This window comes from Apium graveolens, chromosome 8, assembly GCF_009905375.1.
Source record: "Apium graveolens cultivar Ventura chromosome 8, ASM990537v1, whole genome shotgun sequence".
Classification (NCBI taxonomy): Eukaryota; Viridiplantae; Streptophyta; class Magnoliopsida; order Apiales; family Apiaceae; genus Apium; species Apium graveolens.
Window position 1 is genome coordinate 45,316,671 of NC_133654.1, and position 21,233 is coordinate 45,337,903.

Consider the following 21,233-nt stretch of genomic DNA (forward strand, 5'->3'; position numbering starts at 1 on the left):
AAACTGGTGCCCTAAGACTCTATTTATAAAGAGAGGCTTGAAAGGACTTGTTTTTCTTTTCGATGTGGTATATGGTATTTATAAGAAAAACTAAGGAATAGGTTTGTGCTACTCTTGATGTGGTACAAAACCACTTTTCATATTAAAAGGTAAAACTTTGGAACATCAGTTCTCATTCACCTTTTACTCATTTTGAGCGTGTTAATATGCGTTGGAATCCCCTCGAAGAGAAGAATACGTTCCAATAAATACACACCACTAACACATAATGTGTCTCACTCATATAGAGTCTCAAAATGATTGACAACTTAGTCTAAAATACTAAGTTTGTCCAACATTTACCTCTTAAAAGGCACAAGACAATAAATTAAATATGTATATATGACTCAAAACACAAATACAATGCATTAACACAAAAATATAAAAACTGGCAAAAGTTTTAAATACTAAAACTTAAGCAATTAAAATATAATAATAAAGCGTAATTAAAAGTCAACACAATCAAGTCAGATTAAAAGAAATTAATGCATTAAATTTCAAACCCAACCTTTGCAAATCCGAAACGTGCTACTTACAAGTTTACTTACTGATGAAACTTCAAATTTATAATTAATTAATTAACTGATTTCATATTTTGAATAAAATAATATATGTTTTGAAAAATTGTTTTGAATAAGTATGCTGCAAATATATATAATAATGAATTTATTCAAAAATTAGATTAGTTGAATAATTTGTTGTATATATTATACGGGATTTAGGAAGAATGTCACGTTTGAAAAAAGACCCTTTATCTCATAATTTGGAATAAAATGGTCTCTATCACTAACTAATGAAATTGACGCTTCCATCACGTAGAAATGCAATTTTAATATGGATTTCTGAAAAACGCAATTTCATCATGCGCTTTGAGCAAGAAAATCATTTAAAACACTTTTATTCTGCATTTCAGGAACAAATTTTATGTTTTTGAAAAGTTTGGATACGTATTTACAAATGCATGTCTTTTGTAATTTACAAACGCATAGTTTAACTGTGTTACTTCGTGATAATTTGGGCATTCTATTAAATTGTGATATTTTGGACTATTTGATTCAAATTATGATATTATGGCCCAATATCCGCAAGTTTTGAGCTATATGTTTGCAATTTTACCGACTTGTCTAAACTATTGTAAAAATACATTAATTCGAAATTGGACAATATTTATTTTGCAAATATACGTTATTCACTTTTTGTAACTACCTAACCCATTCTCCAACCCTGGCCACCTTCTTCACTTTCGCTCTCTCACTCTGTTTTCTTTCTCTCCATGGGTCTTCTTTCACTTTCAATCTTGTTTTCGTGTTTTACTTTATGTATAATCCTCTCCCTCCCTCTCTGTTGCTCCTTCTCTCTCTGTTTTTGTCTCTATCTGTTTTTGTCTGTACCTCTCTCTCTCTCTCTCCCCCACCCTCTCTCTCATTCTGTCTCTGTCGCTCTCTGTTGAGTATACAACAACAAAAATGAAACCCAAAGCGAATAAACAAGAACAAGAAATAAATGATAATCACACAAGACAAAGATTTACGTGGTTCGGAAATTCCTACTCCAGAAGCCACACTAATTTTTTATTGATCTCTCACAATTTGTTGTACTATGATTTTACAGTTACATGAGTATTTATAAGAGAAGAAATTAGGCCCAAAACAAAATTATATTCCAAATCTGAAAAATAGACTAATCCATAAACTAATCTGAATTCAAATTTGATTAGTCTATTTTCGTGGGCTTAATTAATAGACTCCACAAAACCAACAATCTCCCACTTGGAGTCTGGCCACATCTTCACTCTTATAAGTCTACTAAAATCAATTATTCAATCAATAACTCTAACTAGTGCAGCGTCTTCTCATGAATCAATTCTGAAGGCTAGTTGAAGCTATGCAAAGCTTCAACTTTTCATTCGTAACCACCCTAGTCAACATATCTGCAAGATTCTTTGAACCAAGGGTTTTCTTCAAGGAAAAAGTACTATTGCTTATCAACTCTCTTGTAAAGTGATATCTCATTTGAATATGCTTCGTCCTAACATGAAACACGGGATTCTTCGCAAGATGAATAGTACTCTGACTGTCGCTATACAAAGCACTGTCCACCTGTTTCTTGCCTAACTCCTTAAGAAAATTCTTCAACTAAGTCATCTCCATGCTAGCTTCAGAGATAGCCATATATTCTGCTTCTGTGGTTGAAAGAGCAACACTCTTTTGAAGTCGAGACATCCAACTAACTGCGGTGCCACCCAAAGTGAAAATATAACCTGTTGTACTTTTTCTTGTATCCAAACATCCACCCAAATCTGTATCAGAGAACCCTTTCAAGATAACATCGTTCTTATTGAAACATAGTGCAACCTTGGATGTGCCTTTCAAGTAGCGTAACAATCACTTGACTGCTTCCCAATGCTCTCTTCGTGGATTAGACATAAATCTTCTAACAACTCCCACTGCATGAACAATGTCTGGCCTTGTACACACCATAGCATACATCAAACTGCCAACTGCAGATGCATAAAAAACTTTAGCCATATCATTTTTTGCCTTCATCTGTTTTTACTAGTACAAAATAGGCATTTTACATCGGATAAATATGTTATATACGTCGGAAAAATGCCGACGTATACCGGGGGACGCATAAAGTGACCGGATTTTACGTCGGCTAAAAAGATGATGTAAATATTTAATATACGTCTGTTTTAAAACCGACGTAAGAGATCTAATACCAATATATAATATTCTTATCTTTCGACGTATAAAAGCATAATAACCGACATATAAAAGCCTTATAGTCGACGTATAATCTTTAAAACCGACGTATATGATTTGCAGATTTACGTTGCTTTTGGTACTAACCGACGTATATGTCTGTAGTATATACGTCGTCTGGATTTTTAGAATGACGTATTTCGCCAAAAATGACATTATATTCCCAATTTATTTATTTGTACCCTGAATTTTTGCTATTGCAAACCAAAATTTTAACTAAATGTAATTGAAGTGTGCACTCAAAAATTATCAACACAATGATTCATAGATTAAAATAACTATTATTGCAAACTTGAAAATCATCCACAATATTTAAATTTCTTGATACATAACATTTAATCATACATACATCTCAACATGTTTCATATGTCACTTTCATAAATCCAAAAGGGAGTAGCCGTTTAATAATTGTTTCAGACTATCATGAGATCACACTCCCCATTAGCAGTAGTCCCCATGATAGCGGTACTGCAAAAATTGTGTGTTGGAATTTGTTAATTAGTTCTAAGTAGAAAATACAACTATTCACGAGTAAAATCTTTTGTTTTTTTGAACTAAAATTATGGTAATGTACCTAATCACATATATTCACGAGTAAAAATATCTGCCCAAATATCTCGAATTTCTCCAATTTGTTCGTTTGTGCATCTTTTTCTAAGAATCTGTGAAAAGAAAATGAAATGTAAACAATATATGCAATTTATGTGTTTCTAATATCTATAATAATATTATATTATATTTTATGTACCTCCTTCCACTTAATTTTGGGGTCTTTATTACGAGATAACATGATTATGTCGTACATATACCTCATCACAAAATAACCACATATAGTACTTTCTTCTTATTGAGGACACTACAAAATAAAGTTGAAATATTTAAAATTCTTGATAAAAGAATACGAAAGAAGAATTCTAAGACTAAAACAAATAGTATAAAATACATGAACAACTCCATCGTACCAAACTAGGTTTTTTGGTTATTTTTCTTACAACTGTATTTAGTAGCAACTTTATATGCCATGTTAAATAAGAACAAATTTGAATATATACGCAAAAAGTTTGAACTACTTAAAGTGGAAACTAATAATTTTTAGTAATTTTGTAGATTTAAATTTGTTTATAACTTATGTTTCCCAAGGTGTCTTCACGTGTATCTTTTGTTTTTTGTTTAGCGGATCAAACAAGTAAACATCACTTTCATCGACACAATACATAAGCAACATCCAATGCTTACTACAATTTTACAAAATACCAAATTATGTTAAAACATCAATCTGTCAAAAAATATATTAAGGATACTCTTAATGGCATTAGTAACCTCACATATGGATAAAACATATACTCACAAATGTTGATCAAAATATGAGATACTCACAAATGCTTATTTTCTTACCTTTGGATATATGGTGATAAGATAAGGCGTTTTTTCTTTAGCATCTTTCATAACCTCACATAACCTCACATATATATATCTAGATATATCATCTTGATGCTTAGATTCACGTGCCAATGCTAATACAGATGGACACATGAATGCAAATGAATTATCTTCTAAATCAAGGCACAACTTGTGAGTGTACCTTGGATATAATAAGACTTTGCATAGTTAGTTTCTATATAAAATAAAAATGTATAATTAGATATTGTTAAATAAATGAACAAGAAATTAAAGCCTTACATCATAAAAATATGCAAAATGGGTATATTAAGACAACTCAATCTCACAAACTCGTAGACATCTTCGTTGGTGACATATATCGGAACTTTAGCACTTTCATGAAATTTAAACACCTCCACATTTTTATCAGTAGCTTTAGTAGTAGATTCTGGAGGCATATTTTCAACCAAAACCAGTAAAGTTCAACATTTTTCACTCAATTTTTCACCTTTGGGAAAAGCTTGATTCTTGAGAATAGGCGTCACTGATTCTTTACTAACGATCTTTTTTAGTTTCCGAGAAGCTACCTTATGAACTTTTTTCTTCTCAGGTTCCTAATTATAAATAAATTAAGTCAACACTGCATTTTTCTTTATTTTGTTCTGTAGTCTATGAAGTTGAACAAAATGAATAGCCTTAGTTTATTTATTGAAGGATCTTACCTGACCCAAGATCACAAGATCATTTGGCCATTGAACAAAGCTACCAGTTGCGTCGGCTACAGTTTCATGTTCATCACAGGGCACCAGAAGGGGAGTAACTTAAAATTCGACTAGAACTTCATCAACATATACTTTCACATTATTTGGTACAATTGATTTTCCGTGAATAAATTACTGCCCTCTTTATTTAATGGGAAAAATTGCCCCCTTCCCACAACAACCTTTCCTTTGTCTGGATGTTTAACACATAAACGACATAATCTCGGAATCTGCATTGATTGGGAAAAAAAGCAAGATAAAGAAGCAAGATAAAGAAGCACAACAAACTTAAACAAAACTCCAAAATATATTACATGTTTGATATATAAATCCAAAAAATTTAAACCAAACTCCAAACAAGAATTACCTCGATATTTAAGAAGTTTTGTGGTTGGTCCACAGAATGACAACTACTTTTAACCAATTCATTTGAATGTGTACCATTCCGCATCTGCCCAAAATTATCCATTGGAATCGGCAAACCCATACGCTTTAAATGGTCGTATATCCCTCGCAGCTGGACATTCATCATTTCTTGGCACTCCTCCCTCACTTTCTTGGTAATTTTTTGTGTAATTGTAACTAACTCATCCATAGAGACAACCCACTTTGTTTCCTTTTTTGTGATCCAAATACACTCTTGATTTTTGCTCTTCCTCCAATCCCTCTAACGCGTCCCTCATGTTACTTCTTCCCATGTGCACGAGTGAGCACATCATCATGACCACATAGGGTCCATGAACCATCAGATATTTGCCCTTGCAACTCTCCCTACCCACGATGTAGAATAAGACATGACAAGTTATATTCACGACACAAATCAATGTATAAGCACTAAGTATAAGGTTCTAGTCCTGACATATGTAAGATTTTAAATGGAAAAATGTTATTGCATGTCTCAAGAACTTATTTGAAGTTAAAACTACTTACAATTTTCTTAAACACTTCTCTAGTATGCTCATTAGGGATGTAAAAACTTCCATCTGCCTTTTTTAGTTCGTGCTCTTATCCATTCGTAACTACGCTCGGTCGATAGAATGGATGGATCAATAGATGATTCTGACGTGTCTAACGAAGCGATGGGATCGTTTTGGCGCCACTTGCCCCTGTTTCCTATATATCCACCTTTTCCAACAAAATGTCGATCTTCATCGTGTTTTTTACTTTTCTTTGCTTTTTCACTTATTTCCTACACATTAAAATATATAAAACAAAATGAGGTTTGCATTAAAATGTTACTGTGGATAATATCCAACTCACGAAACTATCAATATTCTTGAAAAAAACTACTAATATTTACCTTAAACTCAGGAGATTCGTGTATCTTTCTAAATGTTTCCCATTCACCTTCATTGATATAAGGAATATTTCACATGCAAAAAATATCAAACCAGATTTGCCTTGAAGTCCTTCCAACTCCGTCCCTACAACTTCAATACTTGTTTTTAATTGGTCATCCTTCAATTTCCAGTGCATTTATTATAACCGATTTTAATTAGCAAATAAAGACAATAAAGAATAAACATCTAATCTAATACATTTTCAGAAATATATTTGCATACCTTAATATTTTCCCCAATCACATTCTTTCATCCCTGGCTAACTATATCCCAACTCTTGATATTTATATTAACATGTAATCTACCGGCTGTTCCAACATAACACGCAAAACGGGGTGCCATCTCCCCTATAGGGTTACCATCTTCATCAAACTCAAGATCGCACTCGATTTTTTGATTTTTGATTTTTTCTTTTAATTTCGAACATAAGGTTGGACCTTTAGTCTTTTTCTTATTGTCTCGACTTGAACTTGACTCATTATTATCCTCATCCATGGCAAATATGACAAATACCTAGATCATGATAGCAAATATGGTATTAGTTAACATGGAAAGTAAAAAATGATGAATAATAAAAAATATAGCAAGTTAACATGGATCAACAGTAAGAGTGAACAAGAGATACATGCATCAATGTTCAGGGAAGCTTCTTAAGTCTGTCTCTGTTTTTTCACTCTCCTAGACATGCGGACTAGCCTAATTTTCCTAATATTGATATTAAATATGTAAATAATGGCAGCATGAACTCTTGAAACTTTTTGTTATGGCATTTTGCAGCCTTAGCGTAAAATTCAAACTTTTAACAGCAAACTTGCAAATGTTCGATAACACTAAAGATGTGTATACTGCATATGTAATTGTAATGTACTGGCAGTGGCACTTACTTTTTGAAATCAATCTTGTTCTTGAATAATTTGTGGAAAGTTTTTATTTTTGTTTAATTTTAAATTTTTATGTTAGTGATATTTGTTTTAAGATTGTAGTTCTTGTTAGTTTGCATATGTTTGTTTATGCAGAACAATACACTAAGATTAACTCTAATGCCTTGAAGAATTTAATAGAATTATTATAATTATTTGTAATATGTTAAATTAAAACTGTAATAATTTATTGACTTTAGTTTTCTTGCTCTATTTTATGTTAATTTTGGTGAACATGATTGTTTAAAACTTTCTCTCGTCGGCACTAGAGTTTATTAAGTTGTCATTGTTGATTGTCAGACCTAAATTCAAATGATTATGTTGTACGTTGTTATTTGTATTGAAATTGTAATTTGCAAGGCTAAGATGGTTTTGATGTTATATTTTAGTTAAGCACATGGGCTTGTCCAGCGGTGTGCTTTTTTTTCCGGAAACTTAATGGGCTGCACTTTTCCTCACTTACGTGATGATTTGGTTGAGGTTTCATATGTGTTTATGCAGGTAGTATCAGTGAAGTTGAAGGACTAATTGAATTGTACAAGAGCATCAATAGTTCTGTGATTGATGATGGCCTGATAAACAAGGTATTATTATCTTTTGGCCTTCACAACTGTTAAACTAATCATTGCTTTGTTCACAACAAATTCTTCAGGACGCTGATAGCTCTTTCGATCGTCAATTTTTCTGAATTTGTGTTAAAATTATGATTCTCAAGACCATTTTCTTCTTTTAAGTAGCTCTGCTCTAACATTTAAGAAAATCACTACTTTATAGGATCTTTTATTAGACGTACAATGTTTGAGTGAAATTTAGTTAATTTTGTTATTAGTAACAATTTTACTTTATAACCTTTTACTTTCAAAACCGTTACCCTGATAAGAAAATCAGAAATCAATAACACAGACATTCCCGTAAACTAAAAGTACAAAACTTAAGGTGGAAGAAAGGACGGGAGTCGTAGTTGTAGAAATTAAAGTTCAATTAAGTTTTACTAATAACACAACTTCCTGTCATAACCTCCGGCCAAGCAAACCAAGTGTTACCTAATTGACATCTAAGCCTAATCTTCAAAGAATGATATGTATGTGTGCAGTGATAGATAAAACATAAATTTTGTTAACCAAATTAGCAATTACCTTTCCGTTGCTGGCCTCCTTCACGCCAACAACCAGCATGTAGTTGTATTGTGATCTTTGAGCGTCACGTACCTGGAGCTAGATATATAGATAAAAGTTATGAAGTTAAAGAAAACCTTCACCACCAGAAGTAGAAATATGGTGAATTAAAAGTTACTATAGGAACTTAAGCTTAATATATACAGGGCCAAGGCAGTTGTGCTTGCTTAATACATAGCTATAGAATAGTTATAACTCTTATGCTAAAATAATGAGTAACACTTCCTCAATTCTAGAGCTTTCTTTGGTTACATGCTTCGCCCAGGTTACTAAAAGTAGCACCATTATACGTTTGTGGAATAAAGTCTAGAAGCCAATTATGATTTCCTGAAACTAAATAAAAGAAAAACAAGCATGCTTGCAGACTGAACAAAAGAATAAAGAATAAAGCTTTATCTTATATTGGTTATTAAAGGAAAAATCGAAAGTGTTGATAGCACTTAAATGTAACGTACTGGCAGTGGCACTTACATTTGGACAAGATCATGCATCATTTTACCACTGTGTTTCTACCGATCGAACACAGGAAGCCCTTGAATATTAGAGATGATCAGGGAAGGTACTATTTAAAGAATGTTTCGTTCAGGGAAACAGGAGTACTGCTTGAATATTCCATGTGTATTTTAGGGCGGTGTTATTTGGGGAGTCTGAGTGCCTTGGACCAAGAGAAAATTCTAAGCGTACTGTTTCTATCTCTCACTTGACTTATAGAAATTGCAGTGTTTGATAAATTAAATGAGGAGTACTGATTAGTAGCGTAGTAATCACTTTTGTTTAGAACACAATACTTTCTCTCCTAGATATATTAGTGCTCCTGCAGGTGGGCTACCTGGAGCTTAGATATCACAAAGCTGGTCATTGGCACACATTAGTTAAGCATAGAGTTGATTGGGATGTAATTAAAAGCCCCATAAAACACGAACGACCTACTAAACGGGTACCACTTTCGTAATTATTTTTTGTAGTTATAAACTTTGTTTAACTATTGTTAGGAATATATGTGTATTAGTTTGATGATAAGTTAAACAAAACACTTAAGTAGAAATCTAGTATTTGTAGCCTCAACGGATAAGACCACTTTGGCTATCCGTTGATGGAGTAGCTTTACTTAGAAATAAGTTTAGTATTGTAGCACATTTTAGTCTTTGTAAATGAGTTATAATTCTTAGAAGTTGTAGGAAATTATAAGTCATGTTGACTACTTGTGGATATGTAAATAGGAGGGCTAATGGTAATTATTTCATGCCTTGTAATTTTGTATAAATGAAGTAGTATCAACTGGTAAATTAAAGACCTTCAACGGATGAGAAACAAAGCCTCAACGGATATCTCTAAAGCTTCAACGGATAACATCCATCAACGGATGAGTGCATCAACGGATAAAGCTTCAACTGCTAAAGCATCAACGGATAAGAGCATCAACGGATAAAGCCACCAACGGATGAAAGCTTCAATGGATTCTCAGTTCCATAGCAGTTGATAGTGATAATTCATAAGCTGACAGAGGCACATGGGTTGACAGAGACAATTGGAATGTGGTAGCCTCTTGGATGAATTAAGAAAAAGCAGCATTTCCATTCCGGTGTAAACAAAGAAGTATTCAAAGATTCACAGATTATCTTAGATTGCATTGGATAGAGAAATGAAGAAGAAACATGTGAAGGACTATTTTATTATTGTATTTTATCTTTGTCTTCACTTGAAAACTTGGTGATATATAAACCAAGTTGCAGCTAGTAATTAGGTGTGAATTTTCCAGAGCTGTTTAGAAAAATTCAGAGAAAAAATCATCTAGTTTGTACTTGGAAGCAGCTGTGAACAATTCTTTGTATTACAGATTTTCTGAAATACACATCTCTGGTGGAACAACAAATCCACCAGCAAAGTTTTTAAAGCCTTTGTGTTCTTTACATTTGTGTTTTGAATATACATCTGTTTGCATTTGCTTAAAGCAATTCACACACATCTGTTCATCATACACTTAGCTTTTGAAACTGCTCAAAACTTTAAAAAGTTTTGAGATTTACATTCAACCCCCTTCTGTAAATCTCATTGTTAGTTCCTTGGGAATAACAATTGGTATTAGAGCAAGCTCTTGACATACAAAGAGTTTAAAGATCTATTCTACTAACATCATGAGTAAGAAGGATATTGGAGTAAAGATTCCAATCCTGGAAAGAGATAATTATCATCACTGTAAAGTGAAGATGCATCTATATCTTCTCTCTCAAGATGAAAGCTACATAAACTGCATTGAGAATGGTCCTCACATCCCTCATAAAGTAGCCATTGCTGCTACTGCCACAGTTGCTGTGGGACAGTCTATTCCCAAGCCAAGAGCAGGATGGACTCCTGAAGATATTGAAGAGGTTCACAAGGACAAGAAGGCCATGAACATTATGTTTAATGGCCTAGACAAAGATATGTTTGATAATGTCATTAACAGCCTCTCTACTAAGGAAATTTGGGATACTGTACAACTTATCTGTGAAGGTACTGAGCAAGTTAGAGAAAACAAAATACAGCTTCTCATTCAACAATATGAATATTTTCATTCTGAAGAAGGAGAATCATTGAATGATACTTTCAATAGATTTTAGAAACTGTTGAATAGATTGAAGCTGTATGGCAGAGTGTACCAAGTCAAGGATTCCAACTTAAAATTTCTAAGGTCTCTACCAAAGGAATGGAAGCCTATGACTGTTTCACTAAGGAATTCTCAAGATTATAAGGACTTCACACTTGAAAGATTATATGGAATTTTGAAGACCTATGAACTTGAGATGGAGCAAGATGAGCTGTTGGAGAAGGGAAAGAGAAAAGGTGGATCAGTTGCACTTGTAGCTGAAAATGAGAGAATTGAAGCCAGGAATGAAGAAAAGACAATGCCAAGTCTCAAAATTGGCACAAGCAAATCAGAATCAAGCAAGGGAAAGGAGCAAGCAACTGAGGTTGAAGACAATTCCAGTCAAGATGACTCTGATGATGTTGATGAACATCTGGCCTTTCTGTCCAGAAGATTTGCAAAGATGAAATTCAAGAAAAATACTAGAGCCACTAAGCCAAACAAGAACATGGTGGACAAGTCTAAGTTCAAGTGTTATAACTGTGGCACAAGTGGACACTTTGCAAGTGAGTGCAGAAAGCCAACTTCTGAAAAGAAGAAATTTGAGCAAGTGGATTACAAAAAGAAATATTTCTAATTGCTCAAACAAAAGGAAAGAGCTTTTCTGACTCAGGAAAATGACTGGGCAGCTGATGGAGCCAATGAAGATGATGATATGGAGTATGTCAACTTAGCCCTAATGGCTAATTCTGATGAGAATGAAACTAGTTCATCAAGCAACCAGGTAATCACTACTGACCTCTCTCAGCTTTCTAAAGATAAATGCAATGAAGCTATAAATGATATGTCTACTGAATTGTATCATTTACTTGTTTCCCTTAAATCACTGACTAAAGAGAACATGAGAATTAAAGAGAATAATCTGTTTTAAGTGATAGGAATGCTATGTTAGAGGGTAAGGTAATTGAGCTTGAAAAGATTAAAATCAAATGCTTATCTGTTGAGAGTGAACTAGAAGAGTCTGTTAAGAAAGTAGAAATTCTTTCTAAACAACTAGAATGTGAGCAAGAGGTAATCAAGGCCTGGAAAACATCTAGGGATGTAAGTGCTCAAATTGCCAAAGTTCAAGGAATTGAATCTTTCTGTGAGAATGCCTGGAAGAAAAACAAAAAGGAAATGGAATTGATTGATGGACTGTCAACGGATGTGGAATCAACGGATGATGAAAGTCATTCGTTGAAGGAAGAAAATAAGCATCCGTTGAAGGTTGATCAGTTGAAACAGGCAAATGATTCTAAAAAGGATAATTTGAAAAATCTCAGTAAGAAGTTTGGTTCAACTTCTAAGAACTTTGTCAAAGAAGAAGCTAGCACATCCAAAGATGCTAGTAAGGTGAATATAGGACACATGACTTTAGATCAGTTGAAGAATAGGCTTAAGTTGGTTGAGGATAAAAAGGAAACTAAAAGAAAATCCAATAGAAATGGGAATGTAGGGATTAACAAACACAACAACTACACACCTGATAAGTATGCTCCTAGAAAAAGTTGTGTGCATTGTAGTAGTGTTAATCATCTATCTTCTAATTGCAAATCTGTAGAGAATGCTCCCATGCCTTTATCTTCTTCCATGCCTAACATGTCTATGTCACCGCTGCATGCTATGCATGTTATGTCTCAATAGAATCCACATGTACATTTTGCAAATATGCCATATGTTAATAATCCTTATTTTGCTGCATTTATTATGCCTCAAATGCCATACAAAATGCCTATGCGGAATAACATGTTTGCACAACCCATGCCTTATCAAATTCAACCAAATGTGCTAAATGATTCTGTGACTAACCCTACACTTCAACCATCTACATCTGAGGCCAAGGTTGACTCAAAGTTACCTAAGTCAAAAGGTGCAGAAAGTGTGAAGTCTAGGAAAAAGACTAACAAGGCTGGACCCAAGGAAACTTGGGTACCAAAATCAACTTGATTTGATTTTATTATGTCCAGGGAAAAAGAAGGAATCTATGGTACTTGGACAGTGGTTGTTCAAGGCACATGACAGGAGATTTCACCCTGCTCACAGAGTTCAAGGATAGAGATGGACCTAGCATAACCTTTGGAGATAACAACAAAGGGTTCACTATGGTATATGGCTTGATTTCAAAGGAAAATGTCATCATTGATGAAGTTGCACTAGTTGATGGTCTCAAACACAATCTATTGAGCATCAGTCAACTATGTGACAGAGGGAATACTGTTTCCTTCAATTCTGAAGCCTGTGTTGTTACCAGTAAGAAGGACAACAAAGTGGTTCTAACTGGAGTTAGAAAAGGGAATGTGTACTTGGCTGACTTCAACTCTACAAATGCAAAATCAATCACTTGTCTTTTCAGCAAAGCAAGTCAAGATGAAAGTTGGCTGTGGCACAAGAAGCTGTCCCATTTGAATTTCAAGACAATGAATGATCTAGTCAAAAAGGATTTAGTTAGAGGAATGCCTCTAGTGGAATTCTCAAGGGATGGACTGTGTGATGCTTGCCAGAAAGGAAAGCAAAAGAGAGCATCATTCAGTAAGAAGCTTGAATCAGCAATTGATGAACCATTACAACTGCTACACATGGATCTTTTTGGACCAGTCAATGTATTGTCAATTTCAAGGAAAAGATATTGCCTAGTGATTGTAGATGACTTCTCAAAGTTTTCATGAACCTATTTTCTTGGTTCAAAGGATGAAGCTAGTGAAATCATTATCAATCATATCAAGCAAGTCAACAACCATCCAGATTTCAAAGTAAGGAATATCAGGAGTGACAATGGAACTGAGTTTAGAAATTCTACCATGAGGTTGTTCTGTGAAGAAAATGGGATCATGCATGAGTTCTCAGCTCCAAGGACTCCATAACAAAGTGGTGTGGTGGAAAGGAAGAACATATCACTAATTGAAGCTGCAAGAACAATGCTTGAAGAGTCAAAACTCCCAACATACTTTTGGGCTGAGGCTGTTAACTGTGCATGTTACACTCAGAATATTTCTCTAATTAATCAGGCAAAAGGCATGACTCCTTATCAATTGTTCAAGAGAAGAAAACCAACCTCAAACTTGCTTCATGTATTTGGTTGCAAATGCTACATTCTAAGGAACAAACCTGATCACAAAGGCAAGTTTGATGCAAAGACTGATGAAGGGATATTTGTTGGGTGTTCTGCTAGAAAATCATATAGGGTCTACAATCTAAGAACCAACATTGTTATGGAATCTGTGCATGTTGTGTTTGATGATAAAAAGATTGATGGACTAACAGATGAGGGACACCATGAAGGACTTAAATTTGACAACATTGAGATATATTGTGATGATAGTGAAGATGAGAATGATGGAGAAGACACTTCAAAAAGGATTCAAAATTTGCCTTGGATAATGCACAAAATGCTGCATCAGTTGAAAGTCATAACTCATCATCCGTTGACAGAAGTAATGCAGCATCCGTTGAAAGACAAAGTGCATCATCCGTTGAAGTACATAATGGAGCATCCGTTGATCATAGTTCATCAACGGATAATCAAATTACATCATCAGTTGATAGAACTCCCAGTTCCTTGCAAAGGACCAATAACTCAGGGGGAGTTTCAACTAATCAACACTCTAACTCACATCATGACAACACTGAGGCCACCTCATCTAGAGCTAATCTACCACCTTAAAGGAAATGGACCAAGAATCATCCCTTTGAACTAATCATTGGCGATGCAACATCTAAGGTGCAAACTAGAAGGTCTACTCAAGATGAATGTCTATACAGTAGTTTTCTATCACAGGAGGAACCTAAGAGAGTGGAAGAAGCTCTATTGTATCCAGATTGGATTGTAGCTATGCAAGAGGAGCTAAACCAATTTGAGAGGAACAAAGTATGGAAGCTGGTACCCAAGCCAAAGAACAAGAGTTCTATTGACACAAAATGGGTATTCAGAAACAAGATGGATGAAAATGACATTGTCATAAGGAATAAAGCTAGATTGGTTGCCAAGGGCTACTCTCAACAAGAGGGAATAGATTTTGATGAGACATTTGCTCCTGTTGTAAGACTTGAAGCCATCAGAATTTTTCTAGCCTATGCAGCCCATGCCAATTTCAAAGTCTATCAAATGGATGTCAAGAGTGCATTTCTAAATGGATAATTGGAGGAAGAAGTCTATGTGAGTCAACCTCCAGGGTTTGAAGATCCAAATTTTCCAGACCATGTGTATTATCTGTTGAAAGCACTCTATGGACTAAAGCAAGCACATAGAGCCTAGTATGAGACTTTGTCAAAATTTCTTCTAGATAATCACTTCACTAGAGGTACTGTTGACAAAACTCTTTTCTTTAGAAATGTTGATGGCTCTACAATACTTGTTCAAATTTATGTAGATGATATACTATTTGGTTCCACAGATGATAAACTTTGTAAAAAGTTTGCTAGTTTAATGCAAAGTAAATATGAAATGAGCATGATGGGAGAGCTAACTTATTTTCTTGCTTTACAAGTTAAACAAGTTAGTGGTGGAATTTTCATTAGTCAAACTAAATATATTTATGATCTTTTAAAGAAGTTTGACTTAATAGAATGTTCATCTGCAAAAACTCCCATGGCTACTGCCACTAAACTTGAATTAAACAAGGCTGAAAAGTCTGTGGACATTACAAGCTATAGAGGCATGGTTGGTTCACTTCTATATTTAACTGCTAGTAGACCTGATATAATGTTTGCTACATGTCTTTGTGCTAGATTTCAAGCTGATCCTAGAGAATCTCACTTAGTTGCTATTAAAAGAATTTTCAGATATCTCAAAGGGACTCCAAATCTAGGAATTGGATACCCTAGAGAGTCTGGTGTTGATCTAATTGGCTACTCAGATGCAGATTATGCAGGTTGCAAAATAGACGGGAAAAGTACAACCGACACCTATCAATTTCTGGGAAATAAGCTTGTGTCATGGTTCAGTAAGAAGCAAAATTCTGTTTCTACATCAACAGCTGAGGATGAGTACATTGTTGCTGGTAGTTGTTGTGCACAGATATTATGGATGAGGAATCAACTATTTGACTATGGGCTAAATGTTGACAAAATTCCAATATTCTGTGACAACACAAGTGCCATTGCCATTACTGAAAATCCGGTGCAACATTCAAGAACCAAGCACATTGACATCAAGTACCACTTCATAAGGGAACATGTGATGAATGGTACAGTGGAATTTCATTTTGTTCCATGTGAAAAACAAATTGCAGACATCTTTAACAAGCCACTTGATGAATCAACATTCACAAGATTGGTAAGTGAGCTAGGTATGCTTAATTTTTCTTAAATTCATGTCCAAATTGTAATTTGTAATGCAGCCTGAAATGAATTTGTTGCAAGAGCAAAGTTGGCTTTAAGTAAAGTTTATTCTATTAATGGATATTTTCTATCCGTTGAAAGCCAAAGTTGTTCCATCAGGGGATGTTCATTATCCGTTGAAAGACAAATACATTTCTGGAAATTTTATCCTTCAACGGATAAAACTGTGTTAATCTTCAACGGATGACCGTTTACCTCATCCGTTGAACTGTCACATCAGTCGATTCAAGTGGATCACAGCCGTTGATTCTATTTTCTTAACCGTTGATACATATATATATAATTGTATGTATTTGTATTAAAGGCAGTTTTTAGAATACATACAGTTTTTCTTTTATTCTTAAACGGCTGTAATTTACTTTAAAATATTGTTTAATCATTCTCTTTATGTTTTAATTTGAGAAAGTATAAAAGTCTCCTTGAATTCTTATTTTCACTTTACACTTTCTTGAAATTTCAAAAGCTCTTACTCTCTTTCTCTCCCAAAACTCTCAACTTTTCTCTGCAACTTCTACCCACAACAATGACACCAGTAGTAAAGATAATATCCCAATCTGGGTTTGTCTATGAGAAAAACAATTTTGTAGCTTTGGTGGAAAAGAATGAAGCCCACTCAGATTATCATAAGATGATGGATTTCATCAAGAACTGCAAACTGAGCTATGCAATGCTGGAGGCCCCAATGATTTACTGTGAGGTAGTTGAGGAGATTTGGACAACTGCTGAGTTCAACTCCACTGATATGGCCATCTCCTTCTATCTCAAAGGTAAGGATTACTGTATTAACTCCGATAATATACAGTCTTGTTTTAAATTACCTGAAAACAATGCTATGACACCACACACTGATAATGATGTATCTAGTATGTTAGATTCCATAGGCTATTCCCTTGATTCTACTAGTTTAGGCAGTGTTAAGAGAAAAGGCCTTAGGAAAGAGTGAAGTTTTCTCAGTGATGCCTTTATCAAGGTTTTCTCTGGGAAAATTAGTAATTTTGATGCAATAACTTCAGCTCTTGTTAATATGCTCTATATGCTGGTTTCTGATAGGTACTATAATTTTAGCAACTATGTTATGCTAGAATTGGGTAATAGGTTAGGTAACAAGGCTAATAGAACTCATAATATCTATTATGCTAGATTTTTTATGTTATTGGCTAACCATGTTGCTGAAGGTTTGGTCATAAATAATGAGAGTAATAAGCTCAAGTGCTGGATACAAGAGAAGAGGGTCCTTGCAGACCTTTTAAGGATTGACCTCAACAGTAAGGTGCCATTGGTATACTTACCAATAATGGATGCACCTCAGGTAAGTAAGATAAATACTTCTTCAACTCCTACTACTTCCAACCCCAACATTTCTTTGCCTTCAAGTGTGGCCATGTGATCTGTGTCAATGCCCCAACAAATTCCTACCAAGGCCACCAAACCTAAAGTTTCAAAACCCAAGTCAAAGAAAGCCACCTCTGTTGTCTCTCAAAAGACAACAGTTGTAACAACTACCATAAATCCTGAGGGGAGTGAACATGGTGTTAGTGGTGAGGGGAGGGGTGAACATAAAGAAAACCCCCAGAATAAGGTAGGAGAGGTGAGTGGTACCCAAGCTAGCCAAGCCACAGTTTCTCAAAAGACTGTGGTGGTTGAAAAGGATTCAAACTCATCCCTAGTTGCACCCTCCCAAAAGGGTGTAGCTATTGAAAATAGTCCCCAACCAGGGACACAGAACAAAAGAGGGAGGGACACTGAAGCCACACACTCACCTGTAAAAGGCTTCACAAGAATAAAGAAGGTCAAAACCCTAGTTTTAACACTAGGTGCACACACTGCACAGATATAATCACTTGTATCTATGCCTTCAAAAATTCAGCTTGATGTGACTCCAACAAATGTGGAGTCATAGCCCCATTCTCTCAAAATTGACACACACCAACCACCAAATTTTCCATCACCATCTTTGGATGTGGACATGATTTTTACATCAATTCCTGATTCTCCCTCTTTACAACTCAGGGAGGAGCCCCACTCAAGTACTGGTGATCATCATCTTTTAGATGATTTGTTGGATCATCAACCAATTCTTTCAGACCTAGTTGAAGAATCTGTGTCACTTAATTTAAAATCAATCCACACAGATTCAACAATTATGTCACTTTCAATTTCTACTTCTTTTCCTTCTTCAACGGATATCCCTCATCCGTTGACAAGTGGTTGTTCTTCAACGGATAAGCTTAACATCAGTTATCCGTTGATACCATCAGTTTCAACTTCAACGGATATTCTTTATCCATTGATGGTCTCTACACAAATAACTGAATTAACTCCAAGTGTGGAAGACATGGTTACTGTAAAATCACTTCTAGGGCTGAGGGAAGGGAGTGAAAACTTGAGTGAGAGGCTGGGTTACTCCCAGGCAAAAGGAGAGCTTGAGAGTATAAATATGTATGCTATTTCTTCCAGCATGACAAAAGAAAGTGAGAGGAGTACTACCTTAGTAGGTGAAGGTGAGGGTGTGAGGAGTGTGAGTCAAGGGGAGCCCCTGATGCAAGAAAAGAGAGAAATTGAGAGAAAAGCAGGTGTAGGAGATATAAGGGTGAATCCAGCCATTGCTAGTGAGTCAATGATTGTGGATGATGCTGACAAGGAAAGATAATTTCAGCAACATTACAAAGCTGAAATTGATAACATTTCCTTGGATGCTAACACCTTTACTCATCCTGTGTCAGCCTATCAACTGTTGGCTACTGAGGGCAATGAGGAGGAAGAAAAGACTTTAAACCTAGTACATACTTCAGAATCTCTACAAAGGGATAAAGCTGTTGTCAGTATGATGCCTTCTACAGCTGGAAGGCCATCTGAAGAATTTGGAGTAAATTCTAATAATGATGACTTTGGTTCTTTTGATGGAAGCATGAGCTTAGGGGGAGATGAAGGCCCAAGTTCTATTCCAGAGTTACCTAAATGGGCATTGGTAGTCTACACCAGGGCATTTTAATGTATCCTTAGTCAAATAAGTCATGGCTATCCAAAAGGCAATTCAGGAAACTTCCAATGCTGGTACCAAGGCCATTCTCCAAGCCCACTTAGATTCTCTACATCTCATGAAGCTACAACAATTAAGACAGAATCTAAGTGTGGATGAACTCAAAAAGGATATAGCTAACTTAAAGTCATACAATACTGAGAAGCCGGATGCAATCATGCCCTTTGGTACCATGCAGGAACTGTTACTGAGACTGAGAAGAGAATCAGATGCTGAAAAGAAGATGGCCAAATTGGAGGAAAGAGTTCAAATTATTGAAAACTCTATGGTGACCATTCTTCAAAATCAGTTGTCTCAGACTAGTCTTCTAATGCAACTGGCTAAAGCACAGGGCTTGACCCCTCTTGTAATAACCCCAAAATTTTAAACTTTTTGTAACCCTTATGAATAGTGTTTTTGGCTGAATGAGAAAACTTTTCATGCCCCACTATGTAGGGGTTCTGTTTTGGATATTCTGAGATTTTATTGGTACTCTATAGGGTATATAAGTGTATGTAAAGATCGTCAGAATCCAAATTTGAACCTTTTGATTTTTCCCGAAAATCCACCAGATATCGAAAGAATTGAGTATAAGGTAACAGGATAAAAAGGATTTAAATTCAAGGATTTTAATAGAGGATCATAAAAAGGAATATAATGTATTGAGAAAGGTTCAGGGAACCTAAGTAATAAGATCCCGGGTATGATCCCTCAAACGATAAACGAAAACGAAAGTTAAGCGAACCGTATAACAGATCAGCGGTCATTAGGCAAACAATTAGGAAGTTAATCAAAGAGATTAGAGGGGATGATGTCATCCAACCAATGAGAAGAGGACAAAGAGGGGAGGATGACATCACATGATGACATAAGCATGACATAAGGGAAGGAATTGTTGGATGATTTAAAACCACACAAAGTTCAAGGCTAAAAAGGTAATTAACCAAAACAAAAACAAAACTACATCCACCAAGCCAAAACAAATCATTTCATCAAAACAAAAAAAATTTATTTCTCTTCACCAAGAACATTTGCTCTCGGCTTTTTCCATTTTCAAGAAGAAAAATTTTCAAAATTCAAGTTTCAAGTTTCCTAAATTGGTAAGTTAATTATCTAGTACTCCTTATGCATAGATATGGCTGTCCTATGAGTTTAAGCCTCCAATTCATTCTCAATCTTCTCCAATAAATCAATGAAGAAGATAATGAATAGTGATTTCAAGATTTTTAACTTGATTTTTCTTGTTTTTCTTTTAAGATCCAAGCATCCCTAAGACATCTCAAGGCTTCTTAAGGCTTCCTAGCTACTCACATCACTTCAAGGAAGGTATATCATCTCCAAACCCTAGCTTTACTTTGTATATTAGGATGATTTTGGTTGTTATGGTAATAGAGCAGCTTAATGCTTGTTGGTTTAGAGTTTGGGTTGGAATGGTGGTGAATTGAATATTGAAATCTTATGGTTTGGTTAAAGGACTTAAGTATAGTTTAAATTCAAGTTTAAGAATAAGTATAATGTTAATATTGAGTTGATTGGGGCTGTTATGATGTATTGTGGATGGATGTTGGTTGTATGGATGGATTGGGATTGATTGGTGGTTGTATTGGAATGGTATAAAATTGGGAAATCGCGTAAACATAGCCGTCGTAATGTCCGATTTACTTTAGACAGCTTTTGTTCATAACATTAGGACCCGAGAACTCCCTACTAGGTTTTGACCATTGCAATGTTTAGATAGTTCATGTTACGAGCTTCGTTTTGATATGTAGTTCGTTTGATTCTGATGTACGGTTTAGGAGAAACGGCTGTTTTAAGTAACGACGTTTCGCGAACGAACCATTACCCCTCGCCTTACTTTGAAACATAGGTTAAAGACCTTAAAGGGTTAATTA

At 35.0% G+C, this 21,233-nt stretch overlaps 1 protein-coding gene across 8 annotated transcripts in view; it reads right to left on the minus strand.

Annotated features, from left to right (window-relative positions):
* Positions 1 to 1,602: 1,602 nt before the first annotated feature.
* Positions 1,603 to 21,233, minus strand: part of LOC141676882 (uncharacterized) — a 35,749-nt gene continuing 16,118 nt past the window's right edge. For 4 of the 8 annotated variants that reach the window (XM_074482603.1, XM_074482600.1, XM_074482599.1 and 1 more), the window contains 7 exons: positions 8,342 to 8,419; positions 6,508 to 6,798; positions 6,246 to 6,375; positions 5,876 to 6,134; positions 5,313 to 5,716; positions 4,907 to 5,175; positions 1,603 to 2,539 (listed from right to left, as the gene is read on the minus strand). In XM_074482603.1, the coding sequence (XP_074338704.1) occupies positions 6,535 to 6,798; positions 8,342 to 8,419 (342 nt within the window). In that variant the 3' untranslated portion in view covers positions 1,603 to 2,539; positions 4,907 to 5,175; positions 5,313 to 5,716; ... (1 more) ...; positions 6,246 to 6,375; positions 6,508 to 6,534. Of the gene's footprint in view, positions 2,540 to 3,141; positions 3,273 to 3,378; positions 3,467 to 4,483; positions 4,799 to 4,906; positions 5,176 to 5,312; positions 5,717 to 5,875; positions 6,135 to 6,245; positions 6,376 to 6,507; positions 6,799 to 8,341; positions 8,420 to 21,233 lie in introns of those variants that run through there. The other 4 variants (XM_074482601.1, XM_074482605.1, XM_074482604.1 and 1 more) reach the window with 4 other exon arrangements.